The sequence below is a fragment of the Oncorhynchus masou genome, chromosome 33, assembly GCF_036934945.1.
Source record: "Oncorhynchus masou masou isolate Uvic2021 chromosome 33, UVic_Omas_1.1, whole genome shotgun sequence".
Taxonomy (NCBI): Eukaryota; Metazoa; Chordata; class Actinopteri; order Salmoniformes; family Salmonidae; genus Oncorhynchus; species Oncorhynchus masou.
Genome location: NC_088244.1, coordinates 18,797,979 through 18,821,784, shown reverse-complemented (window position 1 = coordinate 18,821,784; position 23,806 = coordinate 18,797,979). Strand labels below are relative to the sequence as shown.

Genomic DNA, 23,806 nt, shown 5'->3' with positions numbered 1-23,806 from the left:
AATCAAGTTGTAGAAACATCTCAAGGATGATCAATGGAAACAGGATGCACCTGACCTCAATTTCGAGTCTCATAGCAAAGGGTCTGAATAGTTATGTAAATAAAGTATTTCTGTTTTTTATATTTAATAAATGTGAAAAAAATTCTAAAAACCTGTTTTCACTTTGTCATTATGGGGTATTGTGCGTAGATTGATGAGAATTGTTTTTTATTTAATCAATTTTAGAATAAGGCTGTTAACGTAACAAAATGTGGAAAAGGTCAAGGGGCCTGAATACTTTACTCACTGTACATAGGTGGCGCATGAGTTTCAAGTTTGGGGAAGATCATTTTCACCATAAAAATGCACGTTTCTAATAAAGCATTACATGAATAATTGCATTTGCAGTCACTTTTGAGAATGGTGTTTTCCTGCTAATTGATTGCATTTTGGAACATTAGAGCTTATAGCCTGCTGACATGTGAACATTGCTGCGCTTCTAATGTGAAGAAATAGCCTAATAGTTTATCAACATGTTAAGCTAAATGTTCTGATCTGTTGCATCAGCTTTATGGCTTTTGAAAGTTTTTTTTGATGCTTGTGGTTGTATTAATTTGGGAGCTATCGCATCCCACAACTGTCCCAGACTATGTTTGGAATATTTCTTTCTCGGACAGAATAGGTCGACGTTTGCACAATGGGAGATATTAGATTGACATAGGCTAGTGCTTTTGCTGTTCGTTAGGCCTACTCATCTTGTTGGCTGACGAAAGTAAACGTGGACAGTTCTTCTAACATTTTCAATACGTGCCTAGGAATTCGATAAGAAGGATGCGCGCAGTTGCGTCCCAGATGTGTCTGTCTTCACTTGTAGCCTACTTCGGAGCTGAAATGCCTGTGAGAAGGACCTGATCACATGACGGCATTGGCTAATAAGAATTTAGATATCTGAGAGAGCCATGTGAGTGAGAGTTGCTTAAGAGCACGGCAACTGGCAGTCGGAAGAAGGGAATTATAACTATTATATTCATCCCAAGGGCACAACGGCTGGCCACAAAAGGCATGGATTTTTTTAGGGGCCATTAAGGGGGATGCCACAGGGAAATTTGAGGCCTGATGAGAATATTATCAAGTGCTTTTCAAATTGTGAATGAGAGACTGATGAAGTGTGTGCAGCCTGCGCAAGAAACAAAGCAGAGCTCCGGCCTTTCATGCTGCTTTCTTCAAATCATCATTAGAGTCGCATTATGCAGGCCAAAAAAAAATTCTAATTCAAAACATATAGCTCAATGTTTGTATCACAACTAAAATTGCATAAATAACTCTAAATTATGCATATGGGGGGACCTGTTTTTTTGTTAATCACTCAACACAGAATAGCCACAAGTGCACACTCCCTCGGAAATAATTTGGAGAAAATATCCTTTCTATTTTATTCAGCTATGTTCAATTGCATTCTTCATACTATAAAATAATATAAAATTATGCAACGGAATTCTTAGCAAATATTGCCTGCTAAATGAACTGATGTGTTCCACAGCCATATGGCATAGCCACATCAGGGCCTAACATAAGGACAACTCAGAGTATGCTATTCTGTTCTTCTGAAATAGACTACATTTCCTTCATATCATATTTCTTTAGACCTGTCTAAATATACAGTGCCTTGCGAAAGTATTCGGCCCCCTTGAATTTTGCGAACTTTTGCCACATTTCAGGCTTCAAACATAAAGATATAAAACTGTATTTTTTTGTGAAGAATCAACAACAAGTGGGACACAATCATGAAGTGGAACGACATTTATTGGATATATCAAACTTTTTTAACAAATCAAAAACTGAAAAATTGGGCGTGCAAAATTATTCAGCCCCCTTAAATTAATACTTTGTAGCGCCAACTTTTGCTGCGATTACAGTCGCGATTAAGTCGCTTGGGGTATGTCTCTATCAGTTTTGCACATCGAGAGACTGACATTTTTTCCCATTCCTCATTGCAAAACAGCTCGAGCTCAGTGAGGTTGGATGGAGAGCATTTGTGAACAGCAGTTCTTTCCACAGATTCTCGATTGGATTCAGGTCTGGACTTTGACTTGGCCATTCTAACACCTGGATATGTTTATTTTTGAACCATTCCATTGTAATTTTGCTTTATGTTTTGGATCATTGTCTTGTTGGAAGACAAATCTCCGTCCCAGTCTCAGGTCTTTTGCAGACTCCATCAGGTTTTCTTCCAGAATGGTCCTGTATTTGGCTCCATCCATCTTCCCATCAATTTTAACCATCTTCCCTGTCCCTGCTGAAGAAAAGCAGGCCCAAACCATGATGCTGCCACCACCATGTTTGACAGTGGGTATGTTGTGTTCAGGGTGATGAGCTGTGTTGCTTTTACGCCAAACATAACGTTTTGCATTGTTGCCAAAAAGTTAAATTTTGGTTTCATCTGACCAGAGCACCTTCTTCCACATGTTTGGTGTGTCTTCCAGGTGGCTTATGGCAAACTTTAAACAACACTTTTTATGGATATCTTTAAGAAATGGCTTTCTTCTTGCCACTCTTCCATAAAGGCCAGATTTGTGCAATATACGACTGATTGTTGTCCTATGGACAGAGTCTCCCACCTCAGCTGTAGATCTCTGCAGTTCATCCAGAGTGATCATGGGCCTCTTGGCTGCATCTCTGATCAGTCTTCTCCTTGTATGAGCTGAAAGTTTAGAGGGACGGCCAGGTCTTGGTAGATTTGCAGTGGTCTGATACTCCTTCCATTTCAATATTATTGCTTGCACAGTGCTCCTTGGGATGTTTAAAGCTTGGGAAATCTTTTTGTATCCAAATCCGGCTTTAAACTTCTTCACAACAGTATCTCGGACCTGCCTGGTGTGTTCCTTGTTCTTCATGATGCTCTCTGCGCTTTTAACGGACCTCTGAGACTATCACAGTGCAGGTGCATTTATACGGAGACTTGATTACACACAGGTGGATTGTATTTATCATCATTAGTCATTTAGGTCAACATTGTATCATTCAGAGATCCTCACTGAACTTCTGGAGAGAGTTTGCTGCACTGAAAGTAAAGGGGCTGAATAATTTTGCACGCCCAATTTTTCAGTTTTTGATTTGTTAAAAAAGTTTGAAATATCCAATAAATGTCGTTCGACTTCATGATTGTGTCCCACTTGTTGTTGATTCTTCACAAAAAAATACAGTTTTATATCTTTATGTTTGAAGCCTGAAATGTGGCAAAAGGTCGCAAAGTTCAAGGGGGCCGAATACTTTCGCAAGGCACTGTATAATGGATTTATTGTGAAGGTGTAGGCTGTATTACATGGATTTATTAGACTTTTAAAAAAATGTTCCAAAGGTCTGCATCAGTGGCTTGTAGGCTATGTGTGGAAGCCAAGAGATGCTAAATGTGTTTATGTTAATTAACGGTCAATTACCGTGAGACTGGCAGTTATTTGCTTGATAATCTCCGGCTGACAAACTTTCATGACCGCCACAGCCCCAGGAACATCAGAGAACATGAGAGAGAATTCAATGGAGCTCTAATAACATGGCTGAGGGTAGGGAGACCTGCTGGTAGCATTACGGAGCACACACTCCTGCCTTTTCAACTCAGTACAAGAGCATGTGTGTGTGTGTGTGTGTGTGTGTGTGTGTGTGTGTGTGTGTGTGTGTGTGTGTGTGTGTGTGTGTGTGTGTGTGTGTGTGTGTGTGTGTGTGTGTGTGTGTGTGTGTGTGTGTGTGTGTGTGTGTGTGTGTGTGCATGTATGAGTGTGTGTGTGTGCGCATGTGTGAGTGAGTGAGTGTGTGTGTGTGTGGTACTGCACCTTTGCGGATCTCATCTCTGATCTGGGACTCCATCTCCTCCATCTGCAGCAGAGTTTTCTGCCAGTAGCGCTCCGCCCTCCGGCTCTTAGTACAGTACACCACTAGAGCTGAGAGAGAGAGAGAGAAAGAAAGAGAAAGAGAGAGGGAGAGAGAGAAAGAGAGGGAGAGAGAGAGAAAGAGAAAGAGGGAGAGAGAGAAAGAGAGGGAGAGAGAAAGAGAGGGAGAGAGAGAAAAAGAGAAAGGGAGAGAGAGAGAGAAAGAGAGAGAGAGAAAGAGAAAGAGAAAGAGAGAGAGAAAGAGAAAGGGAGAGAGAGAGAGAAAGAGAGAGAGAGAAAGAGAAAGAGAGAGAGAAAGAGAAAGAGAAAGAGAAGGGGAGTGATGGAAAGTATGAGGGAGAGAAACAGAGAGAAGACATAAGAGTCATTAAATAGATGTCTTTGAAGCCATATCCTGTTGTCACAGGTTGACATGTTGTAATGAATCAGGACATACTCCATTTGTAAAGCTCCATACATACACAGCTTCTGGAAAGAAATGAAAACACACACTTGTCGGAGACACACACACACCCAGACACACATAATAAAAACAGACACACACAGACATACAACCGCATGAGAATACACACAAGCACACACACACGCACACACACACACACACACACACACACACAGTGGTGTCTTTGTGCTGTGTAGACAGGGGGAGACCCTGACCCCGGAGATCCTTTTATCTCTCTGACAAGGAGCATCCGTCGCCAAGGCAGCCAAGCATCCATCACCCCCGGTGGCGACACAAGGCCAAACACTTACCCACAGTGCACAGCAGCAGCAGCACGCAGCACACCACGATGGACACCACAATGGCCAGCTCACTACCTCCCAGCTGCACCTTGGCTATGATCCTCTCAAAGTTACCCACCCGCACCTAGAGAGGGCAAGGGATGGGAAAGAGAGGGGGGAAGACGGAGGGATGAGGAGAGAGGAAATAGGGAATTGGGGACAGAACAGTGTTTAGCAGGTCTGTAACATAGACTCTGAGGACTTTGAAAGAGAGAATAGAAATGCACACAGTCTCACATTGACACACAATCAGACAAATACACATTTAGACTAACACACACACACATACACACACACACACACACACACACACACACACTGGAATGTGTGTGATGGTATGAGTCAACCACATGACCCACATGTGACTGGAGGGTTGACTTCCACTTCTGCTTTCTGGTTGGCCAATATGGACTCAGCCTCTCTCCAATATTCATACCCTGTTATCTAAAACACATCTGCAACTCAGTTCCTTGCACTGACTAACCCAATTTTCTATCCCAACCTTGTTGCCGAAATTCAGTATGTCTACCTCTTGGTCCTACAACTCCATAACCTTCTGTTACTAGACTGAGGAGGGGAATTAGTGGATTCTCTCTCTCTGGTCTGACTGTTTATTTGTCCAAACCATAAAAACAAAGGGAAAAAAAGAGTGGGACTGGTGTGGTGGATAGAAGTGCTCCTGTTTCGTTGGGGTACAGAAAGCCCCTACAGCGCCCCATACAGAGGCTCAGCTTCACTTCTGAGCCAAAGGAAATAGAGGTAAAAATAGGTAGCGGTATGCTGCTGAAAAGTCACTGAATAAATCAAAAGGGTTGTTTTAATGCCCCAAAGATAATCATTTGCATTCCCTTTAAACTGGGGGGACCTAGCACACAAACAACACAAATATAACTACACACACACACATTCTCAGGAGAGATGAGGGCTGGCCACCCGTTGGTGTTATGACATCTTGTTTGACCCCTGCCCTCCGTGTTTGTCTGCTAATTGCATGTGTTTATTTATGGACATCCTGAGAGAGAGAGTGTGTTTTCCCTCCCTCCCTCCCTCCCTCCCTCCCTCCCTCCCTCCCTCCCTCCCTCCCTCCCTCCCTCCCTCCCTCCCTCCCTCCCTCCCTCCCTCCCTCCCTCCCTCCCTCCCTCCCTCCCTCCCTCTGTGACTCATGCCTCACTGACCATCTGTGAGGGACAGACTAACAGACTGATAGAATGGCCATGTCTGACTGTCTAACTCAGATCAAAGGTAAAATGTTTATGTCTGTTTCTCCCTAATATACCCTCTCAAAACAGACTGAAATAGGAAACGGACGAGAGCGGGGAGGGAGTAAGAGAGAGTGAAAAGAGTGAGAGAGGGAGGAAGAGAAGAGGTGGGGACTTTATCAGAGTAAGTTTGGTTGTGGCTTTATTGAGTCCTTCTATTATAAAGAGACTTCTGACACAAAACCAAAACATGTGGACAAGGCCACTGTCCCAAGGTCCCTTCTGAAACAGTAGAATTGAAATGAAAGCCCAGGTAGTGGTGTGTGCATGTGTGTGTGTGTGTGTGTGTGTGTGTGTGTATGTGTGTACATGTGCACGCTTGCATACATGCTTGCATGCGTGTGTGCTTGTGTGCCTGTTACCCCCTGCACGTGTGCATATGAGGGTGTGTGATTGAGCTGGACAGACAAGAGATGAACAGATTACAGATGAATAGACATAAACTATTAGAATTTAGGTTTACTGTTACACCCTGACCAAGAGGGGCCTGTCATCTTGCTTGTCTCTCTGCTCTCAGCTGAATCATGGGGACATAGTTAAGTCAGTACATAAAACCAAACTGGACACAAATTCAAAATCATGATAATAAAGTGGTCCTAATTAGTAGCCTTAGAATTTGATGTAGTTGTACTCACTGTGACAGGCAGTTCTCCCTCACTGGAGCCCAGCGAACCGTTGATGGTACAGTGGAACAGCTGGTTGTTATGGAAGCTGATGTCACAGGGATAGGAGCCAATCATCACTGAGTATTCCTCTGGTGCCAGCTCCAGATCGCTCGGTCCTTTCTGTGCCAAACCCAAACAAAAACAGCCACCGGTCAGTCAGAACACTAGGGACACCATGGTCTGGCTCGGATAGGCACAGCTGACACGCACCTACGGGCGCACACACACACACACACACACACACACACACACACACACACACACACACACACACACACACACACACACACACACACACACACACACACAGGCCTGTCATTCATCTGTCACACTGAGTATCCCTGTGCCAAACTGTTTCACAACATTTCTCCTCACAAACTGTGTGAGAGTTCAACTTAAAGAATCAAACACTGACAGTCATGACTGACACTGTCCATCACAACACCAGCCTCTCCTTAGTCTGTGTTTTGAGCACTGGTCCCCCCCCACACACACACACACACACACACACACACACACACACACACACACACACACACACACACACACACACACACACACACACACACACACACACACACACACACACACACACACACACACACACAACAGGGGACTGACACCCGTCCATCACAACATCAGCCTCTCCTTAGTCAGTGTTTTGAGCACTGGTCCCCACACACACACACACACAACAGTGGACTGACATGGCTGAGTGAGGAGAGGAAAGGAGAGGAGCAGAAGAGGAGTGTAGAGGAGAGGTTGTGTGTTTATTCCTAGTGTGTTTCCCCTCTGTGATTACACCCTCAGGACCCTGTACTGTCCTGTCCCCTCTGCAGGATGCCACCCCCTGGGTCTCTGTCAACAAACACTTCTGCACGCACATGCACGCACATGCACTCGCACGCACGCACGCACATGCACGCACACACACACACACGCACGGAACAATGAATACCTAGGGCCAAAACGGGATGAAAGCAAACAAAACCCACCACATTCCAACAGAGGTCATTCACATAGGATCTAACCAAACAACAATCCCCATCAAACAAACCCGTTCAACTCCACCCAACATTCTCTCAACCTGGTCCAGCCCACTCACATACACACACGGTCACACGAGTCAGTGTTCCACAAACTAGGTCCACCCAAAGTGGAATCCACCTTCCCAAAGAAAACAGGAAGCAACATTGAATACCCCCCTCCCCTCTTTCACCAAAGTAGACAAGGCTGAGGCTGCCATTCCTGTAAGGAGGCCCCATCCTGACACGCACACTCATGCACACACGCACGCACACACGCACACACACATGCAGAAGAGAGAAAGAGAGCGACAGGGGCAGAGACGGAGAGAGAGAAGAACTCAGACCAACCGATGTTCAAAGCCCTATTTCTGCTAGTCTTTGCAACTTCGGCTGTCTGTCTCTCACTTCCGGCACCAAGGCCTGTATAAATCAGCAGCGCCAGTATATTTACAGTTTTTACAACCGTTAGCATTACAACCCTCAACCCTCCCTCATATGTGAGGCAGTAGTTTATGTGGCAGTAGCATAAGTCAGCTATAATACAGACAGGATCCCACACAAACATGGCTGACTGGGTTCTCTGCTTAGAGGTGGTGTTCTTGTCCTGTACTTCCATCTCTGAGGAACAGCCTCAGTCTTAAATAAATACAAGTCATGATTCAGAGCTACACAGTCTTTGATCTGTTTAAAGAGAGTATGAATACAAAGCCATTGAGACATGTCTTTCTACTATTCTCAGAGTGCATCCAGCTTGACAGGAATGGACAGTTCCTGGAGCAAGTCCACTAATCTCCCTGGTCAATGGGCTTTTTACTTCTCATCCTGCTCCACCCTCTCCCATTGGTGCACTGGGCTGTCACTCACATTGATGATGAGTGTGAGTGGTTCTCCAGGGTGGTGTTTGATCAGCTTCTCTTTGTTGGCGGTGAAGAACTGAGGATCTTCCACATACTCCAACAGGAAGTGACCTCTGTGAGGCTCCTCCTCTTCCTCCTGGTCTGGGCCGTCAAAGGCGGGGCCATCTCCCGTGTAGAGAACTCCATTCAGCAAGAACTCTACCGTGGCCTGCTGGGATTGGCTGGAGGCGGGGGAGGAGCATGTGATCATGGAGGGAGACTGCACTTTACAGGCCTGAGGAAAGACAATGAGGATGAGAAAAAGGAGTCCATTCTATTAATTCACTTCCGTTTTTCAGCTTCTTCTAAGATGTTAGATACTTCAGGAGTTAATCTATTCTACCAGAGAGGTTCCCTGTTATGACTCACATCCTGTCCGATGCCCAGCACCTCCATACTGACGCTCTGCACCAGGTCAAAACCTTTCCCCGTCACTGTGATGGTCCGACCGCCACTGGAACACACAACAGCTTATGGTCAGAGCACACAACAACTACACGCAAACACATACGGTCAGAAATAGGGAACACAGACAGCCACTCTGGTTAGAGACAGAGAGCACACAAAACCACACAGTCAGTGTCAGCACACATGCCAATCAGACCCATTGTGCTCTCTCTCAGAGGTCTGTCTCACACATGAGGTGTCATTTAAAACCAACACACACACACACAGAAACAGGCCTGGAGAAGCCACAGAGCATCAGGAAGACATTAACTCAGTATGTCATCTCTGTGGTCGGATTCCAGAGAAACCCTCCAAGAGAGATTATGGGGTGTAATGGAACTACAAGAGGTGTATAATTAATGCAATAATATTTTCTGCATGATTTCATACTCTCATTTGTCAATATAACACTGTTGTTTATCTTTGAAACACTGGATAAATGGAAACTATGGAATGTTAGAGTTACCAATGGAACAATGCAGAATAGTGACTGTTCTCTCTGTGTGTGTCTGTTTGTGTGTGTGTGTCTGTTTGTGTGTGTGTGTGTGTGTGTGTGTGTGCGTCTGTGTGTGTGTGTGTGTATATGTATGTATTGTATGTGTGTGTGTGAACCTGAGGTAGCTCTTCCTGGGTTTGATGTAGCTGATGGTGGGGTTTTTCTCATAGATGTACTGGGTGAGAAGCTCAGCGCTCTGACAGGGAATATCCTCAAACTCCACACACACCGACACAGCCTCAGTGTGTGTGTGCAGGGCCGCAGGTATGGTGCACTCGATGGTGTCTTTGGTTAGCCTGGAGCACGCACGCACACGCACACACAAACACACACACACACACACACACACACACACACACACACACACACACACACACACACACACACACACACACACACACACACACACACACAATAATACCACACAATCAGCATAATAAAACCACACACCAAGACAGTTTCCATAAATACAGCCAAGAACCAAAACACAGCCTCTGAACAGACAACAAATGCAGCAGCTGAAGAAATAACAATACCTCACGCACGATATAACCAAACAACTCAACAGGACTGTCTCCTTTAGAGTAACACAAAGCCTACAGATTCAGCACAGCAACATACAAGTCCAACAGTGAAGACGATGTAATAATTCACATTAAGACTCACGTGAGTATGGTGCAGTCCTGGGTGCCGTTGACCTTGACTCTGACCTGAGAGCCAGTGTCCAGGTACTCCCCCCTGAGGGTCACCCTGGTTCCCCCTGAACGAGAGCCTTTCCTAGGCTCCATAGACAGCAGCTTGGGGACCTGGGTGGAGGTGGGACATATTAATGTGCCATGTTGTTACTATGTTGGTTTTTTCAATTGCTAACATGCATTGGTCAAATCTGAAGTTAGATTGTCAAAACTCTTCACACAGTCAGCGAAACAGAAGTGTATGTGGACCAAACTGTGAATCATTTTTCATTGCTTTCACACAAAATGCTTTCAATGACCACATTCTCTGAAATCCATTAACTCTTTTCTCATTCATACTCCACCACATGCAGAACTATATATTTGCAGCACGTTTTCAAATATTGACACACTGTTTCCAAAACTGTTAAAAACACATTCAAAACAGAATGATGGCAAATGTTGTGCATTTCTGCAGTAACCAGATTGAAACATATAGAAAATCTCAGCAGAAAATGTAATGATTCCAAACAAAGCTGATTGCAATTTCAGCTGAAACCTACCCAAGTGTCCTGTTTTTAGTCTCGTTACCAAACAGACATAAGAGGACGGCTTCGGAATGATTTAGTTTGGAAACATAGATCAAGGAAGACAGGTTGATGGGGAAAGAAGAGTGACAGGGAGCGAGAGGGAGACTGCGTGGAGGACAAAGCAGAGGAAGACCAAGAGCGCTGGTCTCTGATGAGATAAGGGCCACAATAATTGACCATGTTGTAAACGATGTTCTCATTTGAGAGAGGCTGGTTTAAGGGTGCAACCAAATCTGCAGCGTTCAATAGTTGCATCAATAGTACGAATTTTCCGTTAAAACAAAAGGTGAGATGTGCATCCTTCAATGATAATTGAACTATTATTGCAGTACAATACAGTATGTTCACATTTTTACATGTACTGACATTTTGAAATATATTGATTGTTTGTTTTCCAGTAGGAACCAAAGGTTGCCTCCCACAGGAGGGAGAGGCAGAATAGTATCAGATGCAAAGGAAATTGCCATTGTTGACGTGGTAATTACTGTACAGTATGAGTGATTATACTATACATGTTGATGAGAACTAGAACCCTCACAGTACTATACAGTATGAGTGATTATACTATACATGATGATGAGAACTAGAACCCTCACAGTACTGTACAGTATGAGTGATTATACTATACATGTTGATGAGAACTAGAACCCCCACAGTACTGTACAGTATGAGTGATTATACTAGACATGTTGATGAGAACTAGAACCCTCACAGTACTGTACAGTATGAGTGATTATACTATACATGATGATGAGAACTAGAACCCTCACAGTACTGTACAGTATGAGTGATTATACTATACATGTTGATGAGAACTAGAACCCTCACAGTACTGTACAGTATGAGTGATTATACAATACATGTTGATGAGAACTAGAACCCTCACAGTACTGTACAGTATGAGTGATTATACTATACATGTTGATGAGAACTAGAACCCCCACAGTACTGTACAGTATGAGTGATTATACTATACATGTTGATGAGAACTAGAACCCCCACAGTACTGTACAGTATGAGTGATTATACTATACATGTTGATGAGAACTAGAACCCTCACAGTACTATACAGTATGAGTGATTATACTATACATGTTGATGAGAACTAGAACCCTCACAGTACTGTACAGTATGAGTGATTATACTATACATGTTGATGAGAACTAGAACCCTCACAGTACTGTACAGTATGAGTGATTATACTATGCATGTTGATGAGAACTAGAACCCTCACAGTACTGTACAGTATGAGTGATTATACTATACATGTTGATGAGAACTAGAACCCTCACAGTACTGTACAGTATGAGTGATTATACAATACATGTTGATGAGAACTAGAACCCTCACAGTACTGTACAGTATGAGTGATTATACTATACATGTTGATGAGAACTAGAACCCTCACAGTACTATACAGTATGAGTGATTATACTATACATGTTGATGAGAACTAGAACCCCCACAGTACTATACAGTATGAGTGATTATACTATACATGATGATGAGAACTAGAACCCTCACAGTACTATACAGTATGAGTGATTATACTATACATGTTGATGAGAACTAGAACCCCCACAGTACTGTACAGTATGAGTGATTATACTATACATGTTGATGAGAACTAGAACCCCCACAGTACTGTACAGTATGAGTGATTATACTATACATGTTGATGAGAACTAGAACCCTCACAGTACTGTACAGTATGAGTGATTATACTATACATGTTGATGAGAACTAGAACCCTCACTGTACTGTACAGTATGAGTGATTATACTATACATGTTGATGAGAACTAGAACCCCCACAGTACTGTACAGTATGAGTGATTATACTAGACATGTTGATGAGAACTAGAACCCTCACAGTACTGTACAGTATGAGTGATTATACTATACATGATGATGAGAACTAGAACCCTCACAGTACTGTACAGTATGAGTGATTATACTATACATGATGATGAGAACTAGAACCCTCACAGTACTGTACAGTATGAGTGATTATACTAGACATGTTGATGAGAACTAGAACCCTCACAGTACTGTACAGTATGAGTGATTATACTATACATGATGATGAGAACTAGAATCCCCACAGTACTGTACAGTATGAGTGATTATACTATACATGTTGATGAGAACTAGAACCCTCACAGTACTGTAGAGTATGAGTGATTATACTATACATGATGATGAGAACTAGAACCCTCACAGTACTGTACAGTATGAGTGATTATACTATACATGATGATGAGAACTAGAACCCTCACAGTACTGTACAGTATGAGTGATTATACTATACATGATGATGAGAACTAGAATCCCCACAGTACTGTACAGTATGAGTGATTATACTATACATGTTGATGAGAACTAGAACCCTCACAGTACTGTACAGTATGAGTGATTATACTATACATGTTGATGAGAACTAGAACCCTCACAGTACTGTACAGTATGAGTGATTATACTATACATGAGAACTAGAACCCTCACAGTACTGTACAGTATGAGTGATTATACTATACATGTTGATGAGAACTAGAACCCTCACAGTACTGTACAGTATGAGTGATTATACTATACATGTTGATGAGAACTAGAACCCTCACAGTACTGTACAGTATGAGTGATTATACTATACATGTTGATGAGAACTAGAACCCCCACAGTACTGTACAGTATGAGTGATTATACTATACATGTTGATGAGAACTAGAACCCTCACAGTACTATACAGTATGAGTGATTATACTATACATGTTGATGAGAACTAGAACCCTCACAGTACTGTACAGTATGAGTGATTATACTATACATGTTGATGAGAACTAGAACCCCCACAGTACTGTACAGTATGAGTGATTATACAATACATGTTGATATTTTATTTTGTAATTATTGCAGCCCTGGAATTTCATGAATTTGTTTAAACTTCTTTTCAGAAGTAAATTACTATATGCAAAGCTATAGAAAAAATAAAGGCTATTTAAGCAAATTGCTGCATTTGTGATTCATTCTTGGTCCATACAGTTGAAGTTGGACACATACACTTAGGTTGGAGTCATTTAAACTCGTTTTTCAACCACTCCACAAATGACTTGTTAACAAACTATAGTTTTGGCAAGTCGGTTAGGACATCTACTTTGTGCATGACACAATTTTTCCAACAATTGTTTACAGACAGATTATTTCACTTATAATTCACTGTTTCACAATTCCAGTGGGTCAGAAGTTTACATACACTAAGTTGACTGTGGCTTTTAAACAGCTTGGAAAATTCAAGAAAATTGTCATGGCTTTAGAAGCTTCTGATAGGCTATTTGACATTGTTTGAGTCAATTGGAGGTGTACCTGTGGATGTATTTCAAGGCCTACCTTCAAACTCACTGCCTCTTTGCTTGACATCATGGGGAAATCAAAATAAATCAGCCAAGACCTCAGAAAAAAATGGTAGACCACAAGTCTGGTTCATCCTTGAGCAATTTCCAAACGCCTGAAGGTACCATGTTCATCTGTACAAACAATAGTACGGAAGTATAAACACCATGGGACCACGCAGCCGTCATACCGCTCGGGAAGATGCGTTCTGTCTCCTAGAGATGAACGTATTTTGGTGCGAAAGAGCAAATCAATCTCAGATCAACAGCAAAGGACATAGTGAAGATGCTGGAGGAAACAGGTACAAAAGTATCTATACCCACAGTAAAACGAGTCCTAAATATATCAACATAACCTGAAATGCTGCTCAGCAAGGAAAAAGCCACTGCTCCAAAACCGCCATACAAAAAGCCAGACTACGGGTTTGCAACTGCACATGGGGATAAAGATCGTACTTTTTGGAGAAATGTCCTCTGGTCTGATGAAACAAAAATAGAACTGTTTGGCTATAATGACCATCAGAGGAAAAAGGGGGAAGCTTGCAAGCTGAAGAACACCATCCCAAACATGAAGCACGGGGGTGGCAGCATCATGTTGTGGGGGTGCTTTGCTGCAGGAGGGACCTGTGCACTTCACAAAATAGATGGCTACATGAGGAGTAAAGTTATGTGGCTATATTGAAGCAATATCTCAAGACATCAGTCGGGAAGGTAAAGCTTGGTCGCAAATTGGTCTTCCAAATAGACATTGACCCCAAGCATACTTCCAAAGTTGTGGCAAAATGGCTTAAGGACAACAAAGTCAAGGTATTGGAGTGGCCATCACAAAGCCCTGACCTCATTCCTATTGAAAATTTGTGGGCAGAACTGAAAAAGCGTGTGCGAGCAAGGAGGCCTTCAAACCTGACTCAGTTACACCAGCTCTGTCAGGAGGAATGGGCCAAAATTCACCCAACTTATTGTGGGAAGCTTGTGGAAGGCTACCCAAAACGTTTGACCCAGGTTAAACAATTTAAAGGCAATGCTACCAAATACTAATTGAGTGTATGTAAACTTCTGACCCACTGGGAATGTGATGAAAGAAATAAAAGTGAAAATAATTCACTCTCTCTACTATTATTCTGATATTTCACATTCTTAAAATAAAGTGGTGATCCTAACTGACCTAAGAAAGGGAATTTTTACTAGGATTAAATGTCAGGAATTGTGAAAAACTGAGTTTAAATGTATTTGGCTAAGGTGTATGTAAACTTCCAACTTCAACTGTGTACGTTAGTACAGTCAATAAATGAAAGGCGTTATTCTTATTCTATAATGAAATACTGATTTATGTAAAAAATCATTCAAACTTGAAAGAGAAAGTTCATTGTTTATGTATTGCTCCCTGTTGTTAATGTTTTTTGGGTCAGTGTGTTATGAGTGACAATGTATGCTTCCTGAGTGAGAATTGTGGGAAGTGTTGATGTCGAACAAGCTAAAGGTGAGATGAACTGTTTGGCCAAAATATATGTTGGTAATGTGTGAAGAGTTTTGAAAAAGTGACTTCAGTATTGACCGATGCTTGTTAGCAATTGAAAAAAACGGTAGCGTGCCATGTGGCTGCGTTGCTGTTCTGCTACTGTACAAACCTCCGAGTGAGGCAGCAGTCTTGCTGTTTTTCATTTATTAGCTCGCTTTCCATCCAATTAGCAAAAGATGTTCATGTGAATATTCAAATATATGCGTGAAGAAAACATACTAATTTTCACACCAGTGGTGTGTTCCCACCAAATGTACATGATGCAGATGAAAATCAGAGCGTGATGACGTAGTGCACACAAAATGTACTTTTTGGTTGAAGTTTTCACGTACCAAATAAAAATCTAAAGTTCAATGTGTTTCTCATTGCATTTTTAACCATTTTGTCACAAAAACTGTTAAAAAGCAAATGTGTCTACTCTGGTCTGGGCACATGCACTCGAGCCAACAGCTATCAGATACAACAGTGTGGGTAGGCTAGTCTACAGTCAAACGGCAGTCAAGCATCAATCATCATGATGTGACTAGAGTAAGACCCTCAATATTTATTGGAAAGGAGCATCAAGCTCATCGCCGTGTACTTTCACCTCCTTGTGAAGTTGATCATTTTCACATGTAACCTAATAAACTGCATGGTTTCCCGAGTCGTAGTGGGAGGACCACATACCATATCATCGCGTGACTCCAAGTTTACTTCAATATGATGGTTATTAGATCAATATTTGCACATTTCTCGCATATTTAACTTTACTGACACTAAACGAGCACGCGATGTCGAACAAACAAACGATCTGTCGACATTTATACAATTGTACCGAAACGTCCTGTTTTCATCATAGTTGTCGGGATTTTCTTTCATAAGGTATGTCTTTACTGGGGATGGAAATGTGGTTAAAGTGGCACTATAATTGGATCATTCAAATCATCTATAAGTTCTATGTAGTCCATACTTTTGGTTTCCTCAGCTCAAGCTAAATAAATTGTTGTCTGTAACATATTTCAACTGAAGCCTTGGGGAGTATTTAGTATTGTTCTGTACTGAGGTCTTGGGTTCATCTCATCCACATATGACAGGTTTCTGGAGCTAGGATATATTTCACTGTACAGCCATATAGTAATACAGCAACACACACACACACACAGTCTGAACACCTTTACTCGCTTTGAGGAAAATACAGGGCTCTCCTTCTCCAATGTGAGTAAGACTTTTAAGCATTTCAACCCTCACAAGGCTGCCGGCCCAGATGGCATCCCTAGCCGCATCTTCAGAGCATGTGCAGACCAGCTGGCTGGTGTGTTCACAGATATATTCAATCTCTCCCTATCCCAGTCTGTTGTCGCCACATGCTTCAAGATGGCCACCATTGTCCCTGTACCTAAGAAAGCAAAGGTAATTGAACTAAATGACTATCACTCCGTAACACTCACCTCTGTCATCATGAAATGTTTTGAGAGACTAATCAAGGATCATATCACCTCCACCTTACCTGACTCCCTCGACCCTCTTCAATTTCCTTACCGCCCCAATAGATCCACAGACAATCCAATTGCCACCACACTGAACACTGCCCTGTCCCATCTGAACAAGAGGCATACCTATGTAAGAATGCTGTTCATTGACTATAGATCAGCATTCAACACCAAAGTACCCTCCAAGCTCATCATCAAGCTCAAGGCCCTGGATCTGAACCCCTTCCTGTGCAACTGGGTCCTGGACTTCCTGACAGGTCGCCCTCAGGTTTGTGAAGGTAGGAAACAACACCTATTTGTTGATCCTCAACACTGGGGCCTCACAAGTGTGCGTGCTAGGCCCCCTCCTGTACTCCCTGTTCAACCATGACTGCATGGCCAAGCATGCCTCCAACTCAATCATCAAGTTTGCAGACGACACAACAGTAGTAGTCTTGATTACAAACAACGATGAGACAGCCTACAGGGAGGAAGTGAGGGCTCTATGAGTGTGGTGTCAGTGTGGTGTCACTCAATGTCAACAAAACTATGGAGATGATCGTGGACTTCAGGAAACAGCAGAGGGAGCATTCCTCCATCCACATCGATGGGACCGCAGTGGAGAAGGTGGAAAGCTTCAAGTTCCTCGGCGTCCACATCACTGACAAACTGAAATGTTCCACCCAGACAGACAGTGTAGTGAAGAAGGCGCAACAACGCCTCTTCAACCTCAGGAGGCTGAAGAAATTTGGCTTAACACCTAAAACCCTCACAAACGTTTACAGATACACAATTGAGAGCATCCTGTCGAGCTGTGTCACCGCCTGGTATGGAAACTGCACCGCCCACAACTGCAAAGCTCTCCAGAGGGTGGTGCAGTCCGCCCAACACATTACCAGGGGCAAACTTCACGCTGTCCTGGACACCTACAGCACCCGATGCCATAGGAAGGCCAAAAAGATCATCAAGGACATCAACCACCACTGCCTGTTCACCCCACTATCAACCAGAAGGTGAGGTCAGTACAGGTGCATCAAAGCTGGGACCGAGAGACTGAAAAACAGCTTCTATCTCAAGAACATCAAACTGCTAAATAGCCATCACTAGCACATCAGAGGCGGCTGCCTATAGATATAGATTAGGAATCACTGGCCACTTTAAGGAAAAGGATCACTATCCACTTGAATAATGCTCCGTATCTAGGCATTACTCATCTCATATGTATAAACCACACTCCACACTATTCTACGGTATCTTAGTCACTTCTAAATTGTGTTTACATATTGCATCACCCATTTCATATGTATATACTGTATTTTATTCTATACTACACCACTGACAGTTAAACAGCCATTTACAGCACATCAGAGACTGCTGCCTACAGACATAGATTAGGAATCACTGGCCACTTTAAGGAAATTAAATACTAGCCACTTTATTAATGTCTCTGTATCTTACACTACTCATCTCATATGTATAAACTGTACGCTATACTATTCTACGGTATCTTAGTCACTTTAATTGTGTGTAAATATTGCATCACCCATCTCATATGTACATACTGTACTATATACTGTGTCACTGTATCTTACTCCAATGCCACTCTGACATATATGTATATATACAGGTCCTTGCGAAAGTATTCGGCCCCCTTGAACTTTGCGACCTTTTGCCACATGTCAGGCTTCAAGCATAAAGATATAAAACTGTATTTTTTTGTGAAGAATCAACAACAAGTGGGACACAATCATGAAGTGGAACGACATTTATTGGATATTTCAAACTTTTTAACAAATCAAAAACTGAAAAATTGGGCGTGCAAAATTATTCAGCCCCCTTAAGTTAATACTTTGTAGCGCCACCTTTTGCTGCGATTACAGCTGTAAGTCGCTTGGGGTATGTCTCTATCAGTTTTGCACATCGAGAGACTGAAATTCTTTCCCATTCCTCCTTGCAAAACAGCTCGAGCTCAGTGAGGTTGGATGGAGAGCATTTGTGAACAGCAGTTTTCAGTTCTTTCCACAGATTCTCGGTTGGATTCAGGTCTGGACAAATCTCCGTCCCAGTCTCAGGTCTTTTGCAGACTCCATCAGGTTTTCTTCCAGAATGGTCCTGTATTTGGCTCCATCCATCTTCCCATCAATTTTAACCATCTTCCCTGTCCCTGCTGAAGAAAAGCAGGCCCAAACCATGATGCTGCCACCACCATGTTTGACAGTGGGGATGGTGTGTTCAGAGTGATGAGCTGTGTTGCTTTTACGCCAAACATAACGTTTTGCATTGTTGCCAAAAAGTTCAATTTTGGTTTCATCTGACCAGAGCACATTCTTCCACATGTTTGGTGTGTCTCCCAGGTGGCTTGTGGCAAACTTTAAATGACACTTTTTATGTATATCTTTAAGAAATGGCTTTCTTCTTGCCACTCTTCCATAAAGGCCAGATTTGTGCAATATACGACTGATTGTTGTCCTATGGACAGAGTCTCCCACCTCGGCTGTAGATCTCTGCAGTTCATCCAGAGTGATCATGGGCCTCTTGGCTGCATCTCTGATCAGTCTTCTCCTTGTATGAGCTGAAAGTTTAGAGGGAAGGCCAGATCTTGGTAGATTTGCAGTGGTCTGATACTCCTTCCATTTCAATATTACCGCTTGCACAGTGCTCCTTGGGATGTTTAAAGCTTGGGAAATCTTTTTGTATCCAAATCCGGCGTTAAACTTCTTCACAACAGTATGTCGGACCTGCCTGGTGTGTTCCTTGTTCTTCATGATGCTCTCTGCGCTTTTAACGGACCTCTGAGACTATCATAGTGCAGGTGCATTTATACGGAGACTTGATTACACACAGATGGATTGTATTTATCATCATTAGTCATTTAGGTCAACATTGGATCATTCAGAGATCCTCACTGAACTTCTGGAGAGAGTTTGCTGCACTGAAAGTAAAGGGGCTGAATAATTTTGCACGCCCAATTTTTCAGTTTTTGATTTGTTAAAGTTTGAAATGTCCAATAAATGTCGTTCCACTTCATGATTGTGTCCCACTTGTTGTTGATTCTTCACAAAAAAATACAGTTTTATATCTTTATGTTTGAAGTCTGAAATGTAGCAAAAGGTCGCAAAGTTCAAGGGGGCCGAATACTTTCGCAAGGCACTGTATTCTTAATCCATTCCTCACATAGATTTACGTGTATTTTGGGTATTTGTAGATACTATATTATACTGTTAGATATTACTTTTTAGATATTACTGCACTGTCGGAGCTAGAAGCACAAGCATTTTGCTACACTCACAATAACATCTGCTAAACACATGTGTGTGACCAATAACATTTGATTTGAGTTGATTTGACACCAGTGGAGGCTGCTGAAGGGAGCATGGCTCATAATAAAGGCTGAAACAGAGCAAATGGAATGGCATCAAACATGTATTTGATACCATTCCACCTATTCCACTCCAGTCATTATCATGAGCCCATCGTCCCCAATTAAGGTGCCATCAACCTCCTGTGACACACACACACAAACACACCTCAAATGCTCAAGCGTAGCTGCACGTTGTACATTTACCCTGTATATAGGTCTCTTACTTCTTCTGTTTTTTTCTTTGTTCTTTTTAATTCTACTATTTTAATAATGGATACAGCACTGTTGGATAGGGCTTGCAAGCTAAGCATTTCACTCTACTGGTGCATGTGACAATATAAAACTTGAAACACACACACACACACACACACACACACACACACACACACACACACACACACACACACACACACACACACACACACACACACACACACACACACACACACACAGACGGAGGATAGGTCCCTGGGGCTAAGACAAATATCCCAATACAGCTATACAGCATCAGCATTCCGGAGACTGCCAAAGCTTCTCTCCCCTCTGTGAACCTTGCCTCCAGGGAAGACCTCTCATTCTCACTGACAGGATTCACTTCCTGTGTGTGTGTGAACAAGCAGAGATTTCTATTGTGTGTGTGTTTGTGTGTGTGTGTGTGTGTGTGTGTGTGTGTGTGTGTGTGTGTGTGTGTGTGTGTGTGTGTGTGTGTGTGTGTAAGGTAGAGGCAGATGTTTCCGGCCAGAGGAAGGAGGAAGGAGGTGCAGAGGAGGTGCCCATCCTGTCTCCGTTTGGATCCGAACCATTATCCCTTTTCCTCAGAATCCCCTTCATCCATTTTCTCCCTGTCTTTCCCTCACACCCTGGAGAAGCAACCCAAAAAGTGGTAGGGGACCGCAAGGGGTTCCCACAAGCCTAAAAAGCATTTGTTGTTTTGCATGTTTTGCACCCTCTTGTCTCCAAGTCTGTTATTTATCCCTGAGATCATGACTCACAAGCAGAAGCCTTTCTTAAAAGTGACTGAAATTTTCCAACATCCCAGTTGAATTAAAAATAAACTCTTTGTCCATAAGCAAAAAGAAACAGAGGATTTAGTTGTGTATTTCCAGTCTGTGTCGTCCTAATCCAATAGGAGACTGTGTGGGTCAAGGTCAATCAGCAGAAGAAGCAGCCGGACTCCTCGGTTTGTAATGAATTCAAAGAGGAGGACATTTCAACAAGCTCCATGTTTGTTTTTACTGGCACCGAGTTCTGCATGGCAATAGCGCTTAGTTGCAGTTCTGATGAATGTTTGAAGATTCCCACACATATGCATTCCTGAATATCAGGAGACAAATCTACTAACATTCAACTGACACATTGGGAACACTTTCCCAGTATGAACAAGGACCAGGGACTGGGGAGAGACAGAGGGTCGAGGGAAAAGAAAGGATGGAAAGATTTAACGAGCAAGAGACAGACTTCGAGCAAAATAAATAAGTAGGAGGAAGAAAATGTAAAGACAGGTCAGGGAGTAAGGAGAGAAAAAAGGAGGAAGGAAGAGAGAATTAGAGTGAGAGAGAGGGAAAAGAGAGAGACAGAGAGAATGAGAGGGAAAAGAGAGAGACAGAGCGAATGAGAGGGAGAGAGAGACAGAGCGAATGAGAAGGAGAGAAAAAGAGAGCAAGAGAGAGACAGACAGAGCGAATGAGAGGGAGAGAGAGAGAGACAGAGAGAAAGAGAGCAAGAGAGAGACAGACAGAGTGAATGAGAATGAGAGAGAGAGAGGGAAAAGAGAGAGACAGAGAGAATGAGAGGGAGAGAAAAAGAGAGACAGAGACAGAGAGAAAGAGAGCAAGAGAGACAGACAGAGAGAAAGAAAAGGGGAATGAGGGAAAGTATGAGGGAGAGAAACAGAGAAGACAGAGTCATTAAATAGATTAAATAGAGAAAAATAGAGAGGATTGACAACAGGAACACACTCACCAAGTATGAGAAGACCTCTTTGGACACCCCCATTGCATTCTGGTTCACGGTAACTCTGACGTTATCATTTGTGGGATCAAAGGTCTGCCCAGTAACACACACCAACCTGTAGATAGAACACAACATTGTGATGACAGTGGACAAGCTCAATAGGAACCATCATTAACAATCATCACCAACTCCACTGGAACATCACAGCCTGTTGGCAACTGCCTTTAAGGATGTTTCTGTGTCAACTGTGTGGATCATGATTTTTTTCTTTGTCAAGAGTTTCAGGGGCATCATGAAGCACAAATATCTGATACGATAGAAGGTCCAGTATGTGAGGATGGCTGGGGGGTGGTGCATAAGTTTGAAAATTTTTGCATTTTTCCAACACTTGAAACACAATTTTCCTGCCATCTAGCCATAATCATTATGCTTAATTCTATGTAAAAAAATATGTATTATTTTTCTGCATATCTAAGCATAACTTTTGAGCTGTCTGTATCCTCCTGTGGTCGTTTAAAAAAAATATATATATATATATGCTTCTCTGCATCTCTAACATCTGCGTAAAAGACTGAAAGGAATACTGTATGTCTTATTCAGTACATTTAGTAATTACTTACTAATTTCGAAGCAGGACAAATCTGAGAGGGCACGTACCCCTGTGCCCCTTCTGATGTGTTTCACAACTTTTTTAACAAAGCAAAACAGACAATAAAATATAGATCCTTAGAGGTTTTGTAATAATGTATATGTTCAGTACTGTACAGTGTTGACTAAACCCAGTGGATTAATAATGTCTATGCTCAGTACTGTACAGTGTTGACTAAACCCAGTGGAGTAATAATGTCTATGCTCAATACTGTACAGTGTTGACTAAACCCAGTAGAGTAATAATGTATATGTTCAGTACTGTACAGTGTTGACTAAACCCAGTAGAGTAATAATGTATATGTTCAGTACTGTACAGTGTTGACTAAACCCAGTGGAGTAATAATGTATATGTTCAGTACTGTACAGTGTTGACTAAACCCAGTGGAGTAATAATGTATATGTTCAGTACTGTACAGTGTTGACTAAACCCAGTGGAGTAATAATGTATATGTTCAGTACTGTACAGTGTTGACTAAACCCAGTAGAGTAATAATGTATATGTTCAGTACTGTACAGTGTTGACTAAACCCAGTGGAGTAATAATGTATATGTTCAGTACTGTACAGTGTTGACTAAGCCCAGTGGATTAATAATGTCTATGCTCAGTACTGTACAGTGTTGACTAAACCCAGTGGAGTAATACTGTATATGTTCAGTACTGTACAGTGTTGACTAAACCCAGTAGAGTAATAATGTATATGTTCAGTACTGTACAGTGTTGACTAAACCCAGTAGAGTAATAATGTATATGTTCAGTACTGTACAGTGTTGACTAAACCCAGTGG

General features: G+C 42.3%; 1 protein-coding gene across 1 annotated transcript in view; it reads right to left on the bottom strand.

Moving 5' to 3' along the window:
• The window catches only part of LOC135527960 (plexin-D1-like), a 120,279-nt gene that overhangs the window by 35,257 nt on the left and 61,216 nt on the right, over window positions 1-23,806 (bottom strand). The window contains exons 14-21 of the mRNA XM_064956658.1: window positions 22,380-22,485; window positions 10,104-10,243; window positions 9,554-9,733; window positions 8,864-8,948; window positions 8,463-8,729; window positions 6,541-6,690; window positions 4,617-4,731; window positions 3,807-3,914 (exon numbers count right to left, since the gene is read on the bottom strand). Coding sequence (XP_064812730.1) covers window positions 3,807-3,914; window positions 4,617-4,731; window positions 6,541-6,690; window positions 8,463-8,729; window positions 8,864-8,948; window positions 9,554-9,733; window positions 10,104-10,243; window positions 22,380-22,485 — 1,151 coding nt within the window. The remainder of the gene's footprint in view (window positions 1-3,806; window positions 3,915-4,616; window positions 4,732-6,540; window positions 6,691-8,462; window positions 8,730-8,863; window positions 8,949-9,553; window positions 9,734-10,103; window positions 10,244-22,379; window positions 22,486-23,806) is intronic.